Below are 19,865 nucleotides of genomic sequence, written 5' to 3' on the forward strand. Positions count from 1 at the left end.
TTCATAAGTTGCCCTGCAATCTGCTTAGCAGCTCAGCTGACAAGAAGAACACAGAGTTTTCTAGAAGTAGGTAATAAAGGAGAAAAATGGAGTAAACTGGGCCATTCATGTTTGTTACTTACTTTTTTCTCAAATGTTTTTGCTTCTCTGGTCCCACTTCTCCATTACCATATTTCTGTCACACAACAAAAGCCTTCATAGGGGGACAGAATGCGGAACTCTGACCCCAGCTCTCGTGTGACCCATGTGGCAGTTTTCACAGAAGAGAAACCTCTACCTACCTGAGTTTTTGTCAGGCAGTCGGTTTATCCTCCACACAATGGAGTTGAAGGCATGTTCGTACTTGGCAGTTCCCAGAGTTACTCTCATCACAGGCTCAGAGCCAGACATACTGGCTGAGCCAAAACTCGCCCCCCGGTTCACTTTGGCTTTTAAAGACTTTTCCCCCAGGACGCTTTCCCTGCGGAAGTTTTTCACCCACTCACTGGGCACGGGGTATCGAACCATCACATTCTCACAGGGAACCTGAGTGAGAGGGTCTCGGTTAGAGGAGAAGCCGGCTGACATCCTGAGCCAGCTCTGCACCTCCACCTCCGCCCCATTGATGCTTGCTGCCGTCCTGAGTGTGAAAGGCAAGGTCTTCTCTGCAAATACTGTCCTGAACCGCATGAGCTCAAAGCGGCAGGCATCCAAAGGGTTGAACAGAATAACCCGTGAGCTGCTGAATACGTCCTCATCCACACACCCATGAAAACGGCACTGATGGAGCTTGATCCACTTGGTGGTGGTGGTGGGCATGATGTCTTGCCGGGAAACGATCTCGTTCCCTTTGACAAGGACATCGTTGAGACCCAGGCGGCACTCTGCCAGCCCCGAGAGGAAACTCAGAATGTGGATCCGCGTCAAGACGTGGTGCTGGAGAATCTGGTTGTCTCCTTTGCTCACAATGCCAGAGAATTCATCCTTGACATCCACAGTAATCTCCTCCTCCAGGTAGTTCAAGCCAACTGTGCTCAAGTCCATTGACAACACCGGCAGATTCATGAGCCGGTCCTGAACGGCACGGATGAAACTCAGGAAGTCATCGTAATTGGTGGTGCCCAGCTTAATCACCTGTTCCCTCTCTGCTGTGTGGGCCACAGCAGGTTTGGGCTGGTATTTCTTCTTCTCCTTGTAGATGACACGGTCTATTCGTAAGCTGTGGATCCTGCCATTCTCGTCATAGTTTTGGAGCCGGGGCTCTGAAATTTCATGGCAGATCTCCAGCTTGAACTCACGGAATGGTTTTTCTAGACCCTGCTCATAGTACAGCTGCAGGTAACCACTGTCTGTTAGTTTGATGTAGATGGGTCCCCAGTGCCTAGACGACATGATGTTTTTCTTCTCAGGGATCCTTAGCATCATTGGCCACCCATCTCTGGGCTGGGACAGTGCTGAACCAGGTGGGTGGTCGTCTAGTTCAACCCAGGCTATGGGGTCGTCATCTGGTAGCGTCGCGCTGCCTGAACGATCAGGGTCATCAATCTGGAGTTGCTTGAGTTTTTCAACAGCATCAGAGTGGGACTGGGTTTTGCTTGAGTCATCAAAACAGATGGCATCCTGGTAGACGGCAATGAGAGAATCCCTTTGGCTCTTGCCTGTGGCACTGGAAACGGAATTGTTTTGGGAGCGTCTCTCCTGCTCCTCAAAGAAAGCAGTGAAAGGGTTGATAGGGGAGGGTTGGACATCCTGCAGAGTCTCATTCAGGAAAGGATTGGTTGCCCTCCAAGGCGGAGCCTCCGTTATGGAAGGCGGTTGGTTTAAGGATGAAATGTCCAGTTTCTGAACTTTGGAAAAGTTCATCAAAGTGCTTTTGGGACGTTCCCTCTTCTTAAATGACCCAGCTGAGTGATGAGGTACATCTGGGGTCACAGATGCAATAGGTGGTGGGTTTGGCTTCAGGGGAGAGGTGACTGGTGGCAAAGGGCAGCTGACCTCATTGTCATCAAAAGTGACCCAGCTGGGGAAACGAGCAGAGGTTACTGGAGAGGCGGGATGTCCGTTCATGGCTGGACTACTGGCCTGCCAGCTGATGGCCTCCATCTCTACCTCTTCATCTTCCTGGACTGAGGAAGAACTGTCTAAAAGAAAAAGGAGAACATATGAGGGCTGCTATTCAGGGCCTTTTAGATGTATGGGAAACAGGTATGGGAATGAAGAATGACTAGAACTTCATCTGGAATCTGGTAAATTCCAAAGGAGCTCATTACCTGTGTCAAGACGCTAGTCTGGGCACAGATTTCATAATTTTGTAATAAGCACAGCACAGGGGCCACACATCAAATGCAGTAAGAATACAAATGGGCCTATCAATAAGACTGAGGCCCCTCATAGTTTAACTCTTATACATTCTCCCTTTGATAGAAGTTTCTAGAAAAGATGCTGTCCTTACTATGCTCTAAAGTGTGTATTAATTTTTAGACATTGAATTTCACCTCCTACATAAAATGATATAAAGCTGATCTCATCTCATTGAACAAAACACATTACCTGTTCTAAGTGATCACAAATAATGTGATTGGAGGGGTTTTTGCCCAAATGTGATCAAGAAATACTAAAGACAAAATATTAACACCCTTAAGATGAAGTAAGTCCATACAAGTGAGTAAGAAGACTATAAAAACTTAAATAGAAATATAGACAAAGGACATATACAGACAGCTCAGGGGAGGGAAACAAAAACTGTCTAATAAGCATGTGAAAAAATGTCCAATCTCACTAGTAATAAAAAATGTAAATTAAAAACAATCAGTGAAGATTTTAAAAACTTTTCGTCTTCAGTGAGGTTAAGGATACCATTATATGAACAGTAAACAGAACTTTAAACGGACTGTACGTTTCTATAAACTCTCTATAAGTGGTTTAGCAATTTGTATTAAGGGTTTTACAAATGTGTGTAAACAATAACTTTGTATTTTGTCCTAAGGAAATAAATCCAAATTGTGAACCCTGTTTTGACTAAATGTTAACCAACTAAGGTATACAATAGAATAATACCCAGCCATTATAACATTTATAAGTATGCAGTAATACGAGAAAACACCCACAGTCTCTTCTTTTTTCTCTAAAATACTTTTCCGTCTTGGGGTTTATTTATTTTTTGCAGAAGAAAAGGGGATATTATAAATAAAACACCACCTTACCAGGGACTTCAAGGGAAGGGATACAGGACTTGATTTTCCATGTGGGAAAGATCCAAACCTTTTAGGTAACAAAATGACCCTGTGTGTCCGCTAGGATTATGCAAAGGGAGGGGAAATTGAAGACTTTGGCAAGGAGTGGATTGTGACAAAGGAATGGCACAGAAAACAAATCTGTGTGGCATATAGTAGATACTCAGTAAAAATTTGTTGATTGAATAAGTGAGAAAAGAGACTTTGCACTGGGGCAGTTCTATTTTCTCTGTCCCTGGAAGAAAGCGTATGGAGATCTCTGAAACCATCCCACCCACTATTTCTACCACCAGCAAACTGGCATCAAAGGAAACAGATGCTCAGTGGTTGAGTCAAGTAGTTGAGTTTTCTAACCGCCTCACTAGACCTTCATGAATATCATATCCAACCAAACCAGATCAGCAAAGCCACACACAATTGCAAGTGGAATTACATGTGGATGGAATGGCTGGCTCGTTATTCATCTTCCCAAGTGTATTTATTCAAACAACGAGCAATTTCCTCTACTGAAAACATCACCTTGAAAATGTAAGTTAAATATGTGAGTTTGCATACACACATATCCATACCCCCCCCAGAAATATAATGGGTAAAAAAGTGTTTTCTGTATGTACAGCAACCACAAAAGGATTTCAAAGCATTTTAAAATTAAAGATGAGACTTTCCTTCAAATTAATCATTAATCCACTTTTGGAGATGTGGGATTTATTTTCTGGAAAATGAAGGGAAAAGGGTCAATAACCCAGGTTTGTAGGATTTGTATTTTATTTATTATCATTACTACTACTTCTACCAGTATTGTATCAAAAGCCAAAGGGAACAATGTGGGCCTGAGTAAAACAGAATCACTTCCTTGGAATGTGACTGATCCTCCCTAGACGACTGGAGAAGTCGTGCATCTCAAAACATCAATGTTTTATGAAGCCGCTCTAAGGAGCTTTTGTAACAGTAGAGTTTCCACCCAAACAGCCTGGTACTGACCCAGCCCCTGTACCAGGGATATCCTTTTTGTCTTGGGGCTCATCACCACTCCCTAGTCTGAACAAGCCAAAGTCCTTTTCCTTTGGAGGGTGCTTTTCTACCAAAGCTGTTTATTCTTGCTGCCAAAGGATTCCCTTCTGTTGGGAATCTTGTCCCCAAAATAGTATTTCTCATTTTCCTCTTTGAAGCCAAAAAAAGAAATGGACGGGGCAGGGGTGGGGGAAGCCTTTGTCTTCACTGAACATAATTTTTTTTTAGAATAAATTCCTTTGTAAATGAAGTTATTTAAAATCATACAAAGTCCTAGACAGTTCTGAAGCATTAGACTTAGCATACAATTTAAATGAAATGTCTTTAAATCTGGAGGGAAATTTTTTAATTAAATTAATTTCTAGAGACTCCATCTTCTCTTTGACAGCCATTAAAAGTATCAAAAAATTGTTTAAAAATATTCTCTCAGTTGGTAGAGAATCATCTCCCAGGATTATAATCCGTTTTAAAAATCCATCATTGGTGGCAGTAGTGGGGTATAGGTCAAATATCTGGAAAAGAGATTTTTTTTTTCTATGAAGTCATTTATAAAGAAAAATGTCTTAATAAAGATACTTTTACAGATGAAAAGCAAAAGTGGTCTCTAGTTCACGTGAAAATAAAGCATTTCTTGGACTGAACTCAAGGACTAACAAACACAGCTTTTAAAAATAATCCCTTATTGACTTCCCTATTTGTAAGCTCTTAATTTTCTATCATTTGTCAATAACTGAAAGGCATCTTGAATTGTTTTTTTAAAGATTAGGTCGTATTTTTTCAGAGCCTCTTTTTATTAAAACCTCTTTATTATATTATTCAAGACTTTCACATGTAAAAAATCAACTTATCTGTATGTGAAATTTCTGGAGGAAAATATCTGATCATATATGACAAAAACTTGGTATCCTTTATGTAATATGACAGTGTATTCTTAGTAAAAATGATACACCCAGGGTCCCTGGGTGGCTCAGTTGGTTAAGCGTCTGCCTTCGGCTCAGGTCATGATCCCAGAATCCTGGGATGGAGCCCCAAGGCAAGCTTTCTGCTCAGCAGGGAATCTGCTTCTCCCTCAGTCCTCTCCCACCCTCTCCCCATTTGTGTTTTGCTTTCTCTCAAATTAAAAAACAAAAAACTTACAAAAAGATACACCCTCACCAAAAAAATTAAATAAAATAAAACAGGATAAAAGCATAATTCGCCAATTAAGAAATATAAATTTCAATAACTAATTAGGAAAGAAAGTTTAACCTTATAAAACAACAAATACAATTATCTCTGTGTCAAAGAGACAAAAATTTACTATGAATCATTACTTGTGACATCAGGAAGTTTACACTCTGATGGAAGGGCTCAAAAAATCTTCCTGAAGGACAATTTGAAAATTTGTATAAAAGACTCAAACAATGTGATCCAAAAATTCTCAGGAATGTAATCTAAGGAAAGAACAAGATGGGCATGAGAAGAGTAGATAGCAGTATGTTTATCACAGCAATGTTTGTATCATAGAAAAATCAGAAACAACGTAAATGGGAGATTGGTTATATTAACTATCATGCCCCTAAAATGGAATCCCCTGCAGCTCTCAAGACAATGCTAGTGATGAATGTTTATTCACATGGAAGCTGTTCATGATATATATAGCTAAGGGAATAGTAACAAGAGCCTACAACCTGGAATCTGACTGCCTTGGTTTCAAATCTGTACCTGCCGCTTATTAGCTAAGTGACTCTGGGCAAGTTGTTCAGTTTATTGGCAACTCAGCTTTCCCACTTATGACATTAAGAAAATATTAAATCCTACCTGACAGGGTTGTTGGGAAAATACAGATGTTAAAATTGTGCCTCACAAGTAATTAATGTTCAGTAGATGACAGCTGTTATTACTACTACTACTAGAATGATACATTTTTATTATATAGTTTACATCTATTAAAAAGCTTTGGAATATAATATTTCATAATATATTTTTAAAAGATTTTATTTATTTATTTGACACAGAGAGAGAGGTAGAGATCATAAGTTGGCAGAGAGGCCGGCAGAGGGAGAGGGGGAAGCAGGCTCCTTGCTGAGCAGAGAGCCTGACACAGGGCTCGATCCCAGGACCCTGAGATCATGACCTGAGCCGAAGGCAGAGGCTTAACCCACTGAGCCACCCAGGGTGCCCCTATTTCATAATATTTTGATGTGAAAACAGATGTGTCCTGTGGGGTAAGAAGTGATTTAAAAATATTAAATCTGTATTAAAAAATACTGTTTGTTTACAAAATAAAGAAATGATAAAAGGTCAAAACACATCTTTAGCACGCCTACTATTTAACCTAGAGAAAGAAAATAGTTTAGCTGTAATCCATGTTGAAAAAGCAGTAGTTAGATCTTTCCCATGACACTTACGACTGATGTGGCGGATACTGGAAACAATGAAGGGAATGGGGGGTAGCTGGCAAATTTCTCCAGTAAAAAATAGGCAAAAACTAATTATCTTCAGAACAAAATTAACTATCATACAGAATTCTATTTTATTGACTTGATAAAATAAAACCAAAACTAAAAATCCAGCATAATTTTAATTACTATCTCTTCCACTTGCTACCTCCAAATTACTTTTACTATGAGTTGGGCTGCTGCCAAACAAAAGCCATGTATAAAAATCAGGCTCTCATTTGACACCACAGGGAGAACTGCTAATACCTGCGAGCTTCCTAATGTCTTTACTGATGCAAACAAACAAACAAAAAGAAATGGTGGTAGAACTCATACAGGAATTCATCAAAGTGGAGGATATAAAATCAATGCAACAAAATCAGTTGCATTTCTATACACCAACAAGACAGAAGAAAGAAATTAGGGAGTCGATCTCATTTACAATTGTAACCAAAACCATAAGACACCTAGAAATAAATGTAACCAAAGAGGCAAAGGATCTGTACTCAGAAAACTATAGAACACTCGTAAAAAAAATTGAGGAAGACACAAAGAAATGGAAAAACGTTCTATATGTTCATTGATTGGAAGAACAAATATTGTGAAAATGTCTGTGCTACCTAGAACAATCTACACATTCAATGCAATCCCTATCAAAATACCATCAACTTTTTTCACAGAGCTGGAACAAACAATTCTAAAATTTGTATGGAACCAGAAAGACCCTGAATAGCCAAAGGAATGTTGAAAAAGAAAACCAAAGCTGATGACATCGCAATTCCGAACTTCCAGCTCTATTACAAAGCTGTAATCATCAAGACAGTATGGTACTGACACAAAAACCAGACACACAGATCAGTGGAACAGCCCAGAAATGGACCCTTAATCAACTAATCTTTGACAAAGCAGGAAAGAATAACCAATGGAAAAAAGACAGTTTTTTCAACAAATGGTGTTGGGAAAATTGGACAACCACATCCAGAAGAATGACACTGGACCATTTCCTGACACCACATACAAAACTAGACTCAAAATGTATGAAAGACCTAAATGTGAGACAGGAATCCAACAAAATCCTAGAGAAGAACACAGGCAGCAACCTCTTCGACCTTAGCTGCAGCAACTTCTTGCTAGACACGTCTCCAAAGGCAAGGGAAACAAAGGCAAAAATGAACTATTGGGATTTCATCAGGATAAAGAGCTTTTGCACAGCAACAAAACAAAACAACAGTCGACAAAACTGATGAAGTTCTAGAGCATAGGTGATGTTCGGTGGGGTGAGGTCCGGAGCCGATGACCAAGAAAGAATTCCTGAGACATCTTTGGTGCAGAATGGTGGTTTATTAAAGCACGGGGACAGGACCCATGGGCAGGAAGAGCTGCTGCCCCGGGCATGTGAGGAGTGGTCTATTATATACTTGTAAGATGGGGAGGGGATTAGGGATGATATAAGTCTCTAAGGAATTTTGGAAGCAAGGTTTCTAGGACCTTGAGGGGCTAGCTATTTCTGGGGAAAAGGTTATTCATTGCCAGTAATAAAACCTTCTTGTGAGACCCTTTAGATGTCTATCAGTGGGCCATGTGCTTGGGAATAATTGTCGACACTATCTTGGAGGTTTAGAGATAAAGTTTCCTAAAGGAATTGTTAAAGTAGACTTACAGGATCCTAGTTGTGGGTAGGGGTTTGGTCAAGCTAGGATTGTCCTTTGCCCTTAGCAAAGCCTTATGGTGGAGGTCAGTCTACCTATTTTAAGGGCTTGTCAGTAGGTAAGGAAAGTTAATAATTATTCTTCTGCCTCTGTGTCCCACATCAAAACAAAAGACAACTGACAGAATGGGAGAAGATATTTGCAAATGATGTATCAAATAAAGGGCTAGTATTTAAATCTAACACCCAAAGAACAAATAATTCAACCAAAAAATGTTGCAGGAGACACGAACAGACATTTCTCCAAAGACATCCAAATGGCCAACAGATAACATGAAAAAATGCTCAACATTACTTGGTATCAGGGAAAGACAAATCAAAACCACAATGAGATACCACCTCCTATTAGTTAGAATGGCTAACATTAACAAGTCAGGAAATGACAGATGTTGGCAAAGATGCGGAGAAAGGGAAACCCTCCTACACTGTTGGTGGGAATGCAAGCCAGTGCAGCCACTCTGAAAAACAGTATGGAGGTTCCTCAAAAAGTTTAAAATAGAACTACCCTATGACCCAGCAATTGCACTACTAAGGATTTACCAGAAAGATATAAATGTAGTGATCCAAAGGGGCACCTACACCCCAATGTTTATAGCTGCAATGTCCACAAGATCCAAACTATGGAAAGAATCCAGATCCACTGACAGATGAATGGACAAAGAAGATGTGAATACACACACACACACACCCACAATGGAAAACAACTCAGCCATCAAAAAAAAGAAATCTTGCCATTTGCAATGATGTGGATGGAACTAAAGGATATTCCGCTAATTAAGTAAAATAAGTCAGTCAGAGAAAGACCATTATCATATGATAACAGAAAAAATAATTCTACATACGATCTCATTCATATGTGGAATTTAAGAAACAAAACAGAGGATCATAGGGGAAGAGAAAAAAAATAAAACATGATGAAATTATAGAGGGAGACAAACCATGAAAGACTCTTAATCATAGGAAACAAACAGGGTTGCTGGAGAGGAGGGAGTGGTGGACAGACAGGGTAACGGGGTGGTGGACATTCGGGACAACACAGGGTGTAATGAACACTGGGTATTCTATCAGACTGAGGAATCCCGGACCTCTACCTGTGACCCCGCTACCTCTATTTGCACTCTATGCTCATTAATTAAACTTAAAAAGTGAAAAGAAAAGAAAAAAAGAAATGGTAGATTCTTTCAATGTTAGACCACAATCTATTTTAAGTTCCCCGAAGATTAAATTAAATGATTACAACGGTAGTCAAAGTCACCAATCTGAAGAAGAAGTCAGAACTATGGGGGAAGATGAAGTTTCCATGGTATCTTGAACACAGCAGATACTCTGTCGTCTTCTTTCCCTGTTTGTTACCTAATGTGCGCATTCAATGACAAATGCAAAAAACTTACTGAGAGCTATTCCCTGGAATTTATTTTCAGTGGCAAGAACACATAATCTGAGCTGACTGCTGTTGTCTCAAGATGAGACAGCAAGAGCATCGACTTGAAACTGTAACCAGTCTCGGAGGCCCAGCAGGCCCTTATGTATTTGTGGATTGGTATGTAGAGTGAAAAGAGGAACACAGAATTTTGGGGTTTGAAGAGATTTTAGAAATAATGAAACTTGGCCCCTTCATTTTTGCTAAGACTGAAGCTCAGGAAGTTTATGTGAACTGCCCAAGGTGATATTTTAAAAGTCCTACTTTTAATGTTCACTAATTGTGGCATTTTCCCAATGCTTGTTTGCTAAGCTAAAATCCAGTTAATTTTTCCCATTGTCTTTGAGATTGGCAAAAGTTACCTCGACCCACAGCTTTTCAGCAGCATTGCTCAGCAGGGGGAAAGAAATGAACTAAACAAGGGTTTACATCCATTTATACAGAGAAGCCTTTGGGCACAAGGTCAGGTGATGTCAGCCCCCGATGTGTGAATGTATAAGAGTGAGAAAGGAGTCAGTCCTCTGAACCTTATCAAGGGAGCTTCTAACCGGGATAAAAGAAGCTGAGACCAGTTTAGACTTCACAATACACTGATAGTGAGAGCCAGAGGGTATGTGTCTGTTCATCCGTCCTCAGCATTCTCCAGGAGAAAGGATGCATTGATGCTGGTCAGAGATATCCTCCAAGTAAAGAAGTTCATAGAACTACCACTTAACTACTATTTGACCGAATCCCCGGCAGGAGTATTTGACACTACATTGTAGTTTCTATTTGTTAAGAGGACCTACGAAGCAGTGTTGAGCTGCCCCACCAACTTCCTCTCTGCTTACCAAGATGAGCGCACCCAACACTTTTTTATCTCTTTTTTTGCTCAGAAAAGCATCTGACCCGAAGTTTGATGAATGTCTCAGGAACTTGTGTGCTCCCAATGACTCTCTTCTCTCTGGTTCTAAACTTTTGCTTTTATTGTACCCCTGCCCACTTTGCCAGCACTCAGCCTCTGCATCCCTGCTCTTGGTGTTTTCCTCTAACAGCTAAACTTCCACTCAACCGGCTTACTGGTTGCCGGGCTTCCTAGGCCTTTCTGGTATCAGCTTCTCATGTTGTCTTAGATGAAGATGCTATTCTCCAGATCCCACCAGGGCAGATTCTTACTGTAACACCTTGCTGTGGTCTGAGGAAACCAAGTTCAGTTCCTTAGCAGAGGTCACAGGCAGGGAGCAGGGATAGATTCCAATATCCGTATCAAACTGAAAAATCAACATTCCATTTTATAAATTAATCTCTTAACATTTTATACATTAGGGTATATCAAAGACTTAACTAGTAATAAGGCCTGCTGAGAACCTAACCTGTGTTTTGTTTATTTGTTATTGCCATAGCAAAAAGCCTCTTGTATTTTCCTCTCATCCTCGACTATTTGAGCACACCAAAGAGGGGTGAACAAAGAGGACTTTGTAGGGTCTAAGCCTTTTTGAATGGGCAATGAAGCTCTGCCTAATGGACCATAACATTCTTCTATGATGTCCTAAATAGACGTTTTTCCCAAGAAGATATACAAATGGCCAACAAAAGGGGCACCTGGGTGGCTCAGTCAGTGAAGCATCTGACTTCAGCTCAGGTCATGATCTCAGAGCCCTACATCGGGTGTCCCATTCAATGGTGAATCTGCTTGAGATTCTCCCTCTCCCTCTGCCCCTCCCACCATTGATGCTTTTTCTTTCTCTCTCAAATAAATAAAATATGAAAAAAAAGAAAAATGCCAACAGACATATGAAAAGATGTTCAACATCACTAATCGACAGGAAAATGCAAATCAAAACCACAGTGAGATATCAATCACCTTATACCAGTCAGAATGGCTCAAATAAAAAAAACAAGAAATAATTATTGGCAAGGATGTGGAGAGAAAGCAACCCTTGTGCACGTTGGTGGTAATGTAAATCAGAATAGCCACTGTGGAAAACAGTACAGAGGTTCCTCAAAAAATTAAAAATAGGGGGTGCCTGGGTGGCTCAATCATTAGGCATCTGCCTTTGGCTCAGATCATGATCCCAGCGTTCTGGGATCAGGCCCCACAACTGGCTCCCCACTCAGCGGGAATACTGCTTCTTCCTCTCTCACTCCCCCTGCTTGTGTTCCCTCTCTTTCTGTTAAGTAAATAAAGAAAATCTTTAAAAAAAAATTAAAAATAGAACAAGCATATGACCCATTAATTCTACTAATAGGTATTTACCCAAAGAAAATGAAAACATTAATTTGAAAAGATACACACACCCCTATGTTTATTGTAACTTTATTTACAATCGCTGAGATACGGAAGCAACCTAAGTATCTATAGGTAGAAGAAGAGATCAGGAAGACACACACACACACACACACACACACACACACACACACAGAGGAATATTACGTAGCCATAAAAAAGATGAGATCATGTCATTTGTAATAACATGGATGGATCTCAGGGATATCATGTAAGTGAAATAGGTAGGATGAAAAAGACAAATACTATATGATTTCACGCATATGTGGATCTAAAAAACAAATGAAGAAACAGAAACAGAATCAGACCTATAAAAACAGGGAACAAGCTACGAGAGGGGAAGGGGAGGGGGATGGGCAAAATGAATGAAAGGGAGTGAGAGGCACAGGCTACCAGTTACGGAATGAATACATCACAAGAATAAAAAACACAGGAGAGGAGATATGTAGTTAATGGTACTGTAGTAGCACTGTGTGGGGATGATGGCACCTACACTGTGCTGTGCACAGCATACGGCATAAAGAAGTTGAATCACTATGTTCTGCTCCTGAAACTAATGTAGCATTTTGTGTCAACAATACTCAAATAGAAATTAAAAAAAAATAACAATAACTCATCTTCGGGGTGATGAGAGGTAGGAAAGGTTCTTTTGGTTCAGGAGCTTAAAGGAGAAAGAGAAGCATCCAGAAGTTACAGTAAGGGAGAATGCATGGGAGGGCCAAGGGAAAAAGAGGGTCTCCATCCTGACTCTGAGTTGAGGGAGAGTGTTTAGACCCAGGAAGTACCAGAGGTTGGGACAAGGACTGTCTACAGGGGCACTGGGACAATGTTCATGTCCTTATTGTGACCAGGACAGGTGACTCATCAGGCCTGGCTGTCCCTCTGCCACAGTGGAAGTCTCACCCATGCGTGTCCCCATAACCTCCCTCACTATTCTTCCGGCTACCACGTGAGGAAACAGCCCAGCAACAACCTGTTTGGGCCTTAGTGAGAGGAACGGCTACTTCTCCAAGGCGGACTCGAAGTTCAGCGGGGCACTTGTGATAAGGGCAAAGAAACAGAGCTGGGGGCTCTCACATAGTATTACATGTGCTTGGGTATATGTGCGCTGGGGATAAGGAGTAAAGCGAGCATTCGGACTGAGTCTGTATCAAGCCTAACTTCCATGTGTTGTCAACTTTGCTAGGCTATTATACAGCTTCCAGGAGAAATTCAAAAAGTCTGTTGGTGGCAGGGGTACCATCAGCTGGTCTAAGATCACCCAGAGAAAGGTTAAGGGCAACTTCTACTAGCCGAAAAGATCTCTCTAAATGATTCCCTTTCACCTATATTGCCTAAAGCTCATTTCTGTTCATATGGACTTTCCAGCAATGACAATAACAAATAACCAACAGCTCCTGCATGCAGTAAGCCACTTCTTTCCAATTGAATTTGTGGTTGGTAATTCGATTTCATTTCAGTACTTATTCAGCTCCCGTTTAGTTACCAAGATCAAAGGAGACATTCTCTTTTTCTTCCTTCCTTCCTTTCTTTTTCTTTTCTCTCTTTCTTTTTTGAGAGAGAGAGGGCAAGCACGCACGAGCATATGCATGCACGGAGTAGCGGGAGGTGCAGGGGGGAGGGACACGGGGAGAGGAGGAGAGAATCTTAAGCAGGCTCCATGTCCAGGGCTCGATCTCAGGACCCTGGGATCATGACCAGAGCTGAAATCAAGAGTCAGAGGCTTAACCTACTGAGCCATCAAGGCAACCCAGGAGGTGTTCTTAAACAGACACTGATGGTAGATGATATTTATGAACTGTAAGCATATCAAGTTAAGATCATTTCTTAGAAAAATAGGAGAGCAACTAATTTCTAGCCTGACAATAGATTAATTCTTTCAGGTAGAGATCTGTTTATATTTTCAAACATCTCAAATTTTTCAGAAGCTCTCATCAGGTAGATAATCTGCAAGCAAACCGTGAAATGCTATTTCCAGATGGTTTACTCACTCAGTGCTTTTCCTGACTTGCTACAGCATCCACACTGTCTGGCATATATACACCATGACTCCTGGGTGGACACAAAGCTCATATGGGAAAGGCTAGATTAAAAGTGGTTTGTACTAATGATGGATTGAATTCCTGGCTTTATACTGGTCTCTACTGCCTTTTTGTGCCACTGTAGACAACAGAGAGTAAAGCTTGGGCCCTGTAGTCAGATCAATCTGACTCTGCCATTAGAAAACTCTGAACCCTTGGGCACCCTACTTCACCCTTTCTAAACCTCAGGATTTCTCAACTCTCAAGGCAAATAATAACAATATCCACTTCATAGAGTTGTGAGGGTAAATGAGATCATTAATGGACACTGAACTTAACCAGCCCACAACTCAATAAATGTCACTATCACAGTAAAAAATATGTAAGCATTCATTTCAGAGTTCTCAAGGAAACAAAAAAGAGAGAGGGAAGAAAGAGAGGAGAGAGAATGCCTTTGAAGGTATATTCTTAATCTGATGGAGATTGAAGGACAGATTGAAGAGGGAAAGGAGGAAGAACAATGGAAGGAAGGGGAAGAGAGGTGGAGAAGGAGAAGGAATGTCTCAGACTATGATTCCAGGAGTTCAAATCTTTCTGTAATGATTGCACAGATAAATCCCCAAAGGCTTGGGGATTATAAGAGACACGGGGGTCTGCATTCACAAAGTCATTGTGACTACACAAAGCAGCACTAGTCTATCATGTAAGAGAAGTGTTAAGTCTGGAGTACACTCTGGTTGAGACAGAACATCCAACTTTCTATTATCCGTCTGGTACTAAGAAGTACTAAGAATTGCCTATGTGATTGTTGGGCAGGTCTCAGGTGTTTTCGTACTCCAGACAAGTAGTTCCCAAAATAGGGGGATGCACACAGACAGGCACACAGAATCACTGACTGGGGTGTGGGAAGAAAATATCAGAAACTTTAATTTTGTTTACTTTATAACCAATCCTCAAACATTTCTAATTTTTGTTCATGTTATAAAACATTTACTAAAATACCTAGTATGTTTGTAATTTAGAAATAAATTAATATTACACACACACACACACACACACACACACACACACATTAGAGGCTCACGATCAAACCTCTTTGGAGAAATGTGACCAAACATTCAGAGAAAACTGATATAGTACATTAGGCATATTTCAAATACTTAGCATGACTTCACATATACAAAAAGGTATCACCTTTTCCTTGTTCTTTATAAAAGTGGGCTATTCTAACCAGGAAAATGGTCTTGGTTGTCAGTCCAAAGGGAGAAGTATCTTGCCAATAGGAAGATTCTATTACTCTCTTAAGCTCTCCTATTATTTAGGCAATAATTCAATCCTAAATGCTCCAAGCTCTCCTATGATCATGCTAATGACCTATGTGAGGCTTTCCCTGTTGCCTAGAACCCAGCTAAATATGACTTCACCACCACTCATCCTTGGCTTTCTAGACCGTTTTAAGAACAGTCTTCTAGGGCGCCTGAGTGGCTCAGTGGGTTAAGCTGCTGCCTTCGGCTCAGGTCATGGTCTCGGGGTCCTGGGATCGAGTCCCGCATCGGGCTCTCTGCTCAGCAGGGAGCCTGCTTCCTCCTCTCTCTGCCTGCCTCTCTGCCTACTTGTGATCTCTCTCTGTCAAATAAATAAATAAAATCTTTAAAAAAAAAAAAAAAAGAACAGTCTTCTAATTCTGCAGAAATTACGAAATTAACCTAAGTAAATGTCAGAGTAGCTGTCCCGGTCAAGGACTGTATGACCTCGGTATCAGACCCCCAGTCTTATCTCCCTTTCTGATTTGTCCTCTTGGTGCCCAATGAAGACATAGCAATGACAGGAAGAGGGGATGTCTGTGAGCCTGTGAGATCCTGACCTATGCCAGGTTCATCACTAGCACAATAAATGTCGTTAGTTAGTTAAGATTTATTTATTATTTATTTTAGAGACAGTGAGAGAGCACAAGTAGGAGGGGCAGAGTGAGAGGGACAGAGAAGCTCAAGCAGACTTCATGCTGAGCGTGGAACCCCAAGCGGGGCTCCATCTCACAACCCTGTGATGAGGACCCAAGCAGAAACCAAGAGTTGGACGCTTATCCGACTGTGCCATCCAGGCATCCCTCAGCAAGTGTCTTTAAATTAAATGTTTTTAATGTCCTGCTGTTCAAGTAACAGGTTGAGGCTGTTACTTTTCAATAAGGTTTTAGAGGAAAATTCAATCCCCAGAACTCAGAGCAGAAGGACAAAGTCAATAGAGTGAACAAGACAGATGGAAGAAATTGTGTACTGCCTCTCCTGCATCTCTCCCCAACTTCGGGTAACCATTTCACAACTGAAATGTCTCCCCCTCTCATTCAAGGCTTCAGCAATCAAGGTGCCCAACCCCCAATGCACATGGCCCAAGCAAAGTCAGATACTTGTTGGAAATCTTGGATAGACTGATGCCAGCACAAAAATAATGGAAGCTGAGATATCCAGATAGAGACACACTGAAGAGCCTGCACATTAGTTCTTGCTGACTTGAGGCTTACAGTTGCCAAGGTTCCTGACCATCTGTGGGAGAAAGCAAAAATGGCCTCACATCCTTCCTTTCTCCAGCCATGCTCTTGGGCAGTCCCTTCCCACACGGACTCTGTGCTGCAGCATGGGATTTATTGCAGTCAGGATCAAGTAGATCACAAGCACAAACGTGAAAGGTGTTTGTGCCCTGAGGCTTGCCCTCTTTTGCTGTACTTGGTACCCCGAGACCACGATGAAGCGACTGTGCTGGGGAATGAATGACCATGTGGAGAAGCAAGGTACCCCTCGCCAACCCGGCACCTGACGGCAGACCCCCGAGTGAGTCCCCATGGCGATCAGCTTGGCCTAGCGCAGATTGGGAATTGCTGGAGCTTGTCTAGACCGTGGATATGCAGAACCTTTAGCTAAACCAATGATTGTTGGGGTTGCAGCAGGTACTAATTTTCAGTGTGGTTTTTATGTAACACAGTTCAAGTTGATAGACCCACTTCCTGCCGTGTGAATTCTCAGCTTTTCTTCTGATTCTGTAAACCATTATATCCTTAGAATAAATTCCTTTTGCTTTAAGTTAGTAACGTTGGCTTCTGTTGCTTGCAATCCAAATTATTTAGTAGCCAGGCAGGAGACAGATAACAAGATCTTTGTTGGAACCACGGGCAGATATAAATTTCTAAAACCTTCTAAATGCGTCTGGCTTTGAGCCAAACTATTTTGTTGCTCCTCTCCACTCTCCCTCATTCTTTTCACAAGGAAATAGAACAGTATTCTTATTGCTTAAACAATACCAGACACATACTCATAACTCTGGTCAGGTTGGAGGGGAGGAGTTTTAAGACTCTTCTCTGAAGAACAGTCATCTTTGGTCTGGGTCACCCCAGGCAAAAACAGGTGGGAAGGGGAGAGGCTCTGATTGCACCTCCAAGTGGTCAATGGACTCTGGCTCTAGGCTGGTTTCTCCATCTGTTAACACTGTGACCTTGGGCAAGTTACTTAATGTACTAGGGCTTTAGTTCCTTCACCTGTAAAATAGAGATAATAGCAATATTTACCTCTCTCTCTTTTTTTTTAAAGATTTTATTTTTTTATTTGACAAAGAGAGAGAGATCACAAGTAGGCAGAGCGGCAGGCAGAGAGAGAGGGGGAAGCAGGCTTCCCGCTGAGCAGAGAGCCCAACGCAGGGCTTGATCCCAGGACCCTGAGATCATGACCTGAGCCTAAGGCAGAGGCTTAACCCACTGAGCCACCCAGATGCCCCATATTTACCTCTTTTTTAAAAAAATATATTTTATTTATTTATTTGACACAGACAGAGAGAGAGAGAGAGAGAAAGCAAGCACAAGCAGGGGGAATAGCTGTCAAAGGGAGAAACAGACTCCCTGCTGAGCAGGGAGCCCAACGTGGGGCTCAATCCCAGGGTCCTGGGATCATGACCTGAGCCGAAGGCAGCTGCTTACTGACTTGGCCTCCCGGGTGCCCCTACTATTAACCTCTTAAGTTGTGGTGAGGACTGAGTTCATCTATATAAAGCTTATATGGCAAACATTTTATAAATATTTGGTGTTATTATTATAATGATTATTCCTTAGAGTCTAGATACCCTTGGGAAACAACTTGGAAAGAAACATTAGGCGCTGTGGGAACTTCAATAAAGACATGAAGCAGAAGGTTTTATTTCTACTCCCGGCTCTGCCACAAACTTGCTATGGTCTTGGGCAAATCTCTGGGCCATCTCCCCACCTAAAACATGGGATAATCATAAATCCTGTTCTAGTTGGAAGCAAATATAAAATAACACATTATGTCGGAATGTTTCTAAACATTCAAAAGTGCGCTTAACTGAGGTTTGGTAAGGTCGATAGTTACTATTCAGATAATGTGGTAGTTTTAGGTTCCAAGTAAGTCCTACAATTCCCCATGCCATTCAAGTAGGTCCTAGCTGGGCACTTGTTGCATTTGAGAGAGACAGAGAGAGAAATGCAAAAAGCAGTCTTGGAATTAAGAATTATTTACAGATCTATTAAACCCAAACCCGTGTGTTGAGAAGGTTGGTTACATGTCAGATCAAAGAGGTCATAGCCTTTTCAAAAGTCTCCCAAAGACCAATGGTATTTCTGAGGAAGTAAATGAAATCGGGTAACCAGAGAATACGGGAAAGTGGAAGGCCAACAACACATTCCTACCTTTCTATAACCTGAGCTGACAGATGCAACTGAACTGACTGGTTCCCCAGATGTCCACAGGACCAGGGTTGAGTGTCTTTTGCCTCTGCTGGGGATAACTCGGGATTTAAGGCCCACTGAATCTAATGTCCTTGCAATGTGAATTCATTTTAAAGTACACTCCTTTTTATAATTGTTCCAGTTACCAAGTTCTAAATTAAGTAACAATTTGCTTCTGTACTATAAAGATGAACTTTTTCGATAATTTTAAGAAACAAGTTATATTTTAGAACATTTGCATGGTGCAGAAATACATAAATTAAAAGCACCTGGGGTGCCTGGTTGGCTCAGTCTGTTAAGGGTCTGACTCTTGATTTCAGCTCAGGTCATGATCTCAGGGTTGTAAGATCGAACCCCGGATCAGGATCCATGCAGGGTGTGGAGGCTGTTTAAGATGAAATCAGGGCCCCCAAATCCTGCTGCCGCCTGAGATTACTGATGTCACTATGACAGTGTTTTCTTCACGCTGTCTCACCGTGCACAGCCACATTCATGAACACACAGCTCTCTAGAGAGTAGGGATTCTTCTGCATATATAGTTTTAGAACCCACATTTTCTTTTGCTTAATATTCGCAGGTGAGAATTTTCATGGAACAATATTCGAAACAGGCAGTGAGCAAGACAGTAAGTGCCAGCAGCTGTGGGCAGAGGCTGACCAAAAGTTAGTATGACATTAGGTTCGCTCAGAGAGTCTGGAGGGCAGTTGGTATTCATTCCAGTGCATAAATACAATGTCTGGCAGCCCCGGTGGGGACATGCAGGATATGTGAAAAGTAATAAGAAGCTGTGATCGTGGGTAAAGGATGGTCAATGCTGATCATTTGTTTCATGAGGTCAATGTGATCCCACTGACACTGAAAGTCAGGGGCTTCAGTAGACAGACATGAGGTAATGGGATCAGGATTTCTATTTTCAAATCGAAAGCTTGCCTGGCTGTGACACAGCAAAATGTTGACAAACATGCTGCCTTCCACTCTTTAAAAATAGTAATCTCTGTTTCCTCCATGGAGGGCATTTCCTAAGGTCAGACTGAACCTCCTTTGCAGCTGGACACACAACCGACTGGTGTGTGTGGCTACT

General features: G+C 41.5%; 1 protein-coding gene across 7 annotated transcripts in view; it reads right to left on the reverse strand.

Moving 5' to 3' along the window:
- Positions 1-19,865, reverse strand: part of STON2 (stonin 2) — a 151,913-nt gene that overhangs the window by 14,610 nt on the left and 117,438 nt on the right. For all 7 annotated transcript variants that reach the window (XM_044231962.1, XM_044231959.1, XM_044231963.1 and 4 more), the window contains one exon: positions 282-2,120. In XM_044231962.1, coding sequence (XP_044087897.1) covers positions 282-2,120 — 1,839 coding nt within the window. The remainder of the gene's footprint in view (positions 1-281; positions 2,121-19,865) is intronic.

The sequence above is a fragment of the Neovison vison genome, chromosome 13 (assembly GCF_020171115.1).
Source record: "Neovison vison isolate M4711 chromosome 13, ASM_NN_V1, whole genome shotgun sequence".
Classification (NCBI taxonomy): domain Eukaryota; kingdom Metazoa; phylum Chordata; class Mammalia; order Carnivora; family Mustelidae; genus Neogale; species Neogale vison.